This window comes from Saccopteryx leptura, chromosome 7 (genome assembly GCF_036850995.1).
Source record: "Saccopteryx leptura isolate mSacLep1 chromosome 7, mSacLep1_pri_phased_curated, whole genome shotgun sequence".
In the NCBI taxonomy this organism is placed as follows: domain Eukaryota; kingdom Metazoa; phylum Chordata; class Mammalia; order Chiroptera; family Emballonuridae; genus Saccopteryx; species Saccopteryx leptura.
The window spans coordinates 113,989,938-113,996,071 of NC_089509.1; the positions used below are offsets into that span (position 1 = coordinate 113,989,938).

The 6,134-nt window shown below is 61.0% G+C and overlaps 1 protein-coding gene across 1 annotated transcript; it reads left to right on the top strand.

Annotated features, from left to right (window-relative positions):
- The first annotated feature begins 622 nt into the window (after window positions 1-622).
- Window positions 623-5,102, top strand: B3GNT7 (UDP-GlcNAc:betaGal beta-1,3-N-acetylglucosaminyltransferase 7). The gene is made up of 2 exons (XM_066345174.1): window positions 623-843; window positions 2,712-5,102. The coding sequence occupies exons 1-2, from the start codon at window positions 833-835 to the stop codon at window positions 3,904-3,906; spliced, it is 1,206 nt and encodes a 401-aa protein (XP_066201271.1). The 5' UTR covers window positions 623-832; the 3' UTR covers window positions 3,907-5,102.
- Window positions 5,103-6,134: the final 1,032 nt, after the last annotated feature.

Sequence of the window (6,134 nt, forward strand, 5' to 3'; positions counted from 1 at the left end):
CTTGAGCCCCCCACACAAGGCACTTGAAGCAATCAATGCAAAACTAAAAGTAAAGCAACTACGAACAGATGCTTCTCACTCTCTCCTCTATCCCTTCCTCTCGCTAAAATCAATACATCTTAAAAAATAATAAAAATTAAAAAGCATACCTAGAATTAAAAGAAATGAGAAAAGAAAGGCGGTTGGGCGGGCAGACAGGCCTTTCGTGGCGAGAGGGAGCTCACCGAGGGGGGGAGGGACCCCGGAAATGGAGAGGGCCGCTGCCTGGGGGTACAGAGAAGGGTCCTGAACCCCTGTCTACCTCTGTCTCCCCCACCAAGGGCAAGCCTGAATGGGGGCAGAAGGAGCTGCCCCTCGCCCCCAGGCTTTGCCCCGCGGGGGAGGCTCGAGGTGGATGGTATCCCGTTCCCACTCGTCCCGATGGGCTGGCGACTCCAGGGAGGCTCCACGTGGGAAACCGCGGACCCAGGGGCGAAGTCCCGACTCAGCCACCAGCGCTCGCACCGGGTGACCTTGGACCGCTCCTCGCCCCGTAAAGCCTCGGGTTCCGCCTCTGAGAAATGGGCGGGCTCCGCGCGCCGCAAGGACGGAGCGCTGGGGGCGCCGAAAGGGTTAACGCACCGCACCTGGGACGCCACCGCCCCTGCGGGCCCCTCCCCGCCCCTCCCACGGCAGCGGGGCAGAGAAAAGTGGCGGCGGGGGCGCGGCCCTGCCTCGGCCCCCGCCCGCCCGGACCCCGTCTCCGTCCCCGCCTGCCGTCCCGGATCCGCGCTCGCAGAGCAGCGACCCGCGCGCTCCGCTCCGCTCCGCCGCCGCCCCTGCCCGGGCCGCCATGTCTCTAGGGTGAGTGGGGGCCGGCGCGCCGCCGGGTTGGGGGCCTGGGATGGGGCGCGGGAAACCCGGGCCTCCCCACCCTCGGAGGCCGGGGGGCGGCTGGGAACGCCGGGCGGCTCTCGGCATGGGAGATGCCGTGCTCGGTGTCCAGGGCTGGCCGCGGTTTCCCCGGGACAGACTGGCTCGCGCCGCTGTGGCCAGAGATGCCCGGCGGTGCGCAGCGCCTGGACCCGCCGGTCGGCGGCAGGGGACCGCGGAGCCCATGCGCTCAGCCCTCCCCTGCGACCCCAAGTCCGCCAGATCCCACAACGTGAGCTGGGGACTCAAGGTCTCGCCGGCAGCTGGGTTCTTGTCTCCATTACGGGACCTCCTGCGTCCTGGGCGACCCCCCGTCCTCCACCCCAGTGGCCCTTCTTCCTCCTGGGGAGCTCGGGCCTCCGGCCGGCGCTCCTCTCCCCTCCCCTCCCTTCTACCCCCTAAAAGATTTTTTCCTACAAATCGAGTGGGGCGGTGCAAGTGGAACCGGCCCGGGGTGGAGGGGCCTCACCGCATTCCTCTCCCCTGGGGTGACCCCACTGGACTGTGGCCTCCCCACTGGGGTGTAGGGGGCTTCCTGGAAACTCCCTGGCCTGAAGAACCAGAGCATTCTGCTCCCCTACATCTCAGGGTCTGTGTTAGGTCACATACCCCCACCCCAATATCTGAGATGACCCAGTCTTCCTCCAACCCCATGCACCGCAAACCTGGGGCCCCCATGGGAAACTGCCTCTCCAGTGGGGCTCAGCCTTCACTTTCTCTGGGTGCTCAGACCTTCAAACAGTCCTGGAGTCACACCCGCTTCTCAGCAAGCCGCTTCTCTTGCTACATTGCATTCTGTCTCTTCCCATCACCCTGCACCTCCTCACCTGGACGTCAGGGACATCTCCCGCTGGCCTAGCCCTGCAGGGCCACACTTTATGATCTGCCCTTTCCCTGGAGCCCTCAGCCCCTATGGTTCCACTGGAGAGACCAGAGCAGGTGGCATGGCCACCCCAGAATGGGAGCTGAAGAGAAAGGGTCCTGCCGTCCAGGGCTCAAGTCCCCAGTCCAGGGCCTGCCAGCCAGCACTCCAGGCAAAAAGTGTAATTTCTGCTTTTGAAATGGGTGTGAGAGGGGTTGCCCGTGCAAGTGGGTCCCTGGAAGGTGGAAGTCCGAGTGTGTTCCCCTCCCAGGGCAGTAGAGCATCTCTCCTAGTGTGACGTTAAGGGAGAGGGGTCAGACTGGGGCTTAGGGGGCAATGGAATGCTAGGAGATGCCCTGGCTGTTTTACTGTTTGTTGGGTCAGATGGATGGGGTAGAGGGAGGAAATTGCAAATTACAGCCTGCTCCCCAAAGTCTCCCACATCATCGAGTGGCACTTTCAGGCTGCAGAGTAGGGCCTGCCTCTGTCCCTCCCAAGGGTTCACCGGGTCCGCACAGGAAACGAAAGCAATCAAGGGCCTTGCTCAGACTCTGTACCAAAGGTTGTCCCCATAGCATCCCGATTGCACACCCACTGTATGACCCGGCACCGTAGCTAGAACTCCAGCCCATGCTGTCCTCATTTCAGGGAAGAATAAAGCATGATTTGGAGAAGTTAAGGGAATCCCCTGAAAGTCACTAGCTTGTAAGTGGCGAGGCAGCTGACCACAGTGCTGTGCTTAAGCTCTGTGCTGCCTGGCTCCCTGGTCCTGGAGGATGGAGGTCAGGCAGGGAGGGGAAGCAGACCTCTCCTCTGACCTCTCAGGGCTCCAGGCCATGCCCAGGACACACTCGCCCACCTGGCACTACAGTTCCACACCAGGGCTGCTGAGAGGGTCACAGGGACTCATCTTTTCCTGTGTTCCTCCCACCCCCAGGAAGAGAATCGTCTACAAGAGTGTGTGCCTGTCCCTGGCCCTGCTTGTGGCCGTAGCAGTATTCCAGCGCAGTCTGACCCCCAACCAGTTTCTGCAAGGGCCCCCGCCACCCACTCCAGGGCCACAGAAGGCCCAGAAACCGAGTGGACACCTGATGAACCCTATTGATTTCTGGAAGAGATCAAAGGATTTGGTCACCCCCCTGCCCAGGGCCTCACAGGGGTCTCAGACCTGGGATGTGACCACCACTAACTGCTCAGCCAATGTCAACTTGACCCACCAGTCCTGGTTTCAGAGCTTAGAGCCACACTTCCAAAAGTTTCTGCTCTATCGCCATTGCCGCTACTTCCCCATGCTGCTGAACCACCCGGAAAAGTGCAGTGGTGACGTCTACCTGCTGGTGGTCATCAAGTCAGTCATCACACAGCATGACCGGCGGGAGGCCATCCGCCAGACCTGGGGCCTCGAGCGGGAGTCGGCAGGCAGGGGCCGCGGTGCCACGCGCACCCTCTTCCTGCTGGGCACAGCCTCTAAGCAGGAGGAGCGGGCCCACTACCAGCAGCTGCTTGCCTATGAGGACCGTCTCTATGGCGACATCCTGCAGTGGGACTTTCTTGACAGCTTCTTCAACCTGACCCTCAAGGAGATCCACTTTCTCAAGTGGCTTGACATCTACTGCCCCAACGTCCGCTTCGTCTTTAAGGGCGATGACGACGTCTTCGTCAACCCCACCAACCTGCTAGAATTTCTGGCTGACCGGAGTCCACAGGAAGACCTGTTCGTGGGGGACGTCCTGCAGCACGCGCGGCCCATCCGCAGGAAGGACAACAAGTACTACATCCCCGGGGCTCTGTACAGCAAGGCCAGCTACCCGCCCTACGCCGGGGGAGGCGGCTTCCTGATGGCCGGAGGCCTGGCCAGGCGCCTGCGCCACGCCTGCGACACCGTGGAGCTCTATCCCATCGACGACGTCTTCCTGGGCATGTGCCTGGAGGTGCTGGGCGTGCGGCCCACGGCCCACGAGGGCTTCAAGACGTTCGGCATCTCGCGGAACCGCAACAGCCGCATGAACAAGGAGCCGTGCTTTTTCCGCTCCATGCTGGTCGTCCACAAGCTGCTGCCCGCTGAGCTGCTGACCATGTGGAGGCTGGTGCATGGCAACCTCACCTGCTCCCGCAAGCTCCAGGTGCTCTGACCCCGGCCTGGCCACCGGCAGCGGCTGGAGCTGCAGCACCCAGGCGGATGGAGCCTTTGGTCCTCGCTGGCCTAGTGGAGGGTCCGGGCCTCAGTGCCCCTGGGCGTGGTGGGGCACAGGGAGCTGGAGGGAGGCACCCTCCAGAAAGTAGAGCTGAGGCCCAGGAACCTTCAGGGCTGCCCAGATGGGAGCAGGTCATCCGGGAGCGAGGCCACTAGCAGCTCTCCCAACCTGGGCTCATTGCCTCGCTCCCTCCGACCTGGTGGGAGGCCCTGGTGGCCTCTGAAGGAACCCTGTGCTCAGGTACCTGGGCTCGGCCAGGCCTGACGGTTCTGTGGCCGCCCTCTTTCTTCGCGGAAGAGTCTCCCGTGAAATGCCTCAGTCTTCCCACGGGCACAAGTGACCCTTTCAGAAGCTCAACCCTGTGCAGGCTCACAGGCCCCCTGGGTCTCCTGGAGATAGAGCCCCAGACCACCCTGGGCACGCCCTCCCTCCCCCAGACCTGCCTGAGTGGGCTCCTGAGCCTCTGCTTCCAGGTGGCCTCCACCCTGGCTGCGTCCTGTGCCGTTCCAGCTGGCCCGTCGGCCTGCCCTCGGACTACCTCAGCGATCCTCAGAACCTCTGGATGGACTGCAGACCCCCACCCCAACCCCCCAACGCAGGGCTAAAGAGCAGCGCTCTCTCCCCGAAGTCACGGTGCTGCCTGACCAGCTCCAGCCAAGGGCCCTCCTGTGGCCTCTCTGAGGCCTGGCTCCCTGGCCGGAAACCAGCCGGTTTGGCCCTGGAAGCGGACATACCTCTGTTACTGTGAAGTTTTATTTATGAAAAATTTGGAGGGAGAGGCGCCAGGTCTCAGGAGATGGCGGTGTTCTTCCCTTCTCTCCCTTTCCCCGCCCTCCACCCAGCAGGACCCCACCTCCCTGGGCCCACACAGCCCCCTCCAGATCCCTGCTGCTCCAGGGCCTCAGCAGACCTGCTTTTGCTCCTGGGAAGTCATAGAGTGTCCCTTGTGGGCACCCCACCCAAGTTCAGGGGTCCTTGGGGGTGGTGCAGGAGGATGCCGCCAGATATCTTGGGGTAAAGTCACCTGGGAAAAGATTGAGGATTGACTATTTTCTCAATAAAAGGGGACTGGGTTCTTTCTGGTGTGAGACTTCCTTTTCCCATTTCCATCAGAGGGCCTTCTGGGGCCAAGGTTGCCAAAGATTTCTGAAGACACAGCTTGTTCCTTGTTCTTGGCCGGTGGGTACACAAGGACCCCTTGAAGGGCCGCCGAGGCGAGTGCCAGGAAGAAAGCAGAGGCCACAAGGGTTGGAGTCAAGGACGAAGTTCCCTGGACTGGGGTGGGAGAGGGGGGTCTTCCAGCCAGCAGTGCACTCCCACAGAGGGCAAGGCCGGAACTGACACTGAGGTTGATGTGACAGGCAGCGGGGTCAGGTGGGGGCATGCAGGGGTGGGTGGGCTCCCGATGGCCCTTCTGTCAACCTGGACGCATTGATAAGGTAGACAAGAAGCCCTGCGTCAGTGGCTCGGGGGTCACGGTGTTGAGGGAAGCTATGGTGTGGGGGACCTTGGCCTCAGCTCTCCTGGAATGACCCCCAGACTCCCCTCGCAGCCCTCGCTCCCCCAGACTTGCCTGCAGTGGGCTGCTGAGCCTCCTCTGCTCCCAGGTGGCTTCCGCCCTGGCTGTGTCCTGTGACGTTCCTGTGACATTCCATCCGGCCCGTCTGGAAGCGCAGGCTGCCCTCCGACTACCTCAGCAATCCTCCGAACCTATGGATAGAGTGTGACCTGGCTGTCTCCATAGACAGCCCTGGCCTTTCCAACGTTTACTGATGATCGTCTCGGGAAACAGACACAAAGGGCGTTCTGGAAGTTTCCAGAACCTTCAGCATTCACAGTCTTGATTCCCAATAATAATGATAGTTACTGCCATTTTATGGAGCACGTTCAATATGCCTGGCGCTGTGGTAAGCACTTAACGTGTATAATCAAAATAACCATGACTCAGGGTATAAATATGACTGACTACATTTAATCTCTCATGTACCCTTATTGGCAGGAAATGAGGGGAGTAGAATATGACACCCCAAAATTGGCCTCTTGGGCATAAGGCTTATCTTGAGCTGGTTCTTTTCCGGAAACAGCTAGGACAGGAGAAGCTCTGGAAACCAAGTAGAAGCTACTCTTCTGCAAGGGACATTTAATTTACATTTATAAAGAAGTCT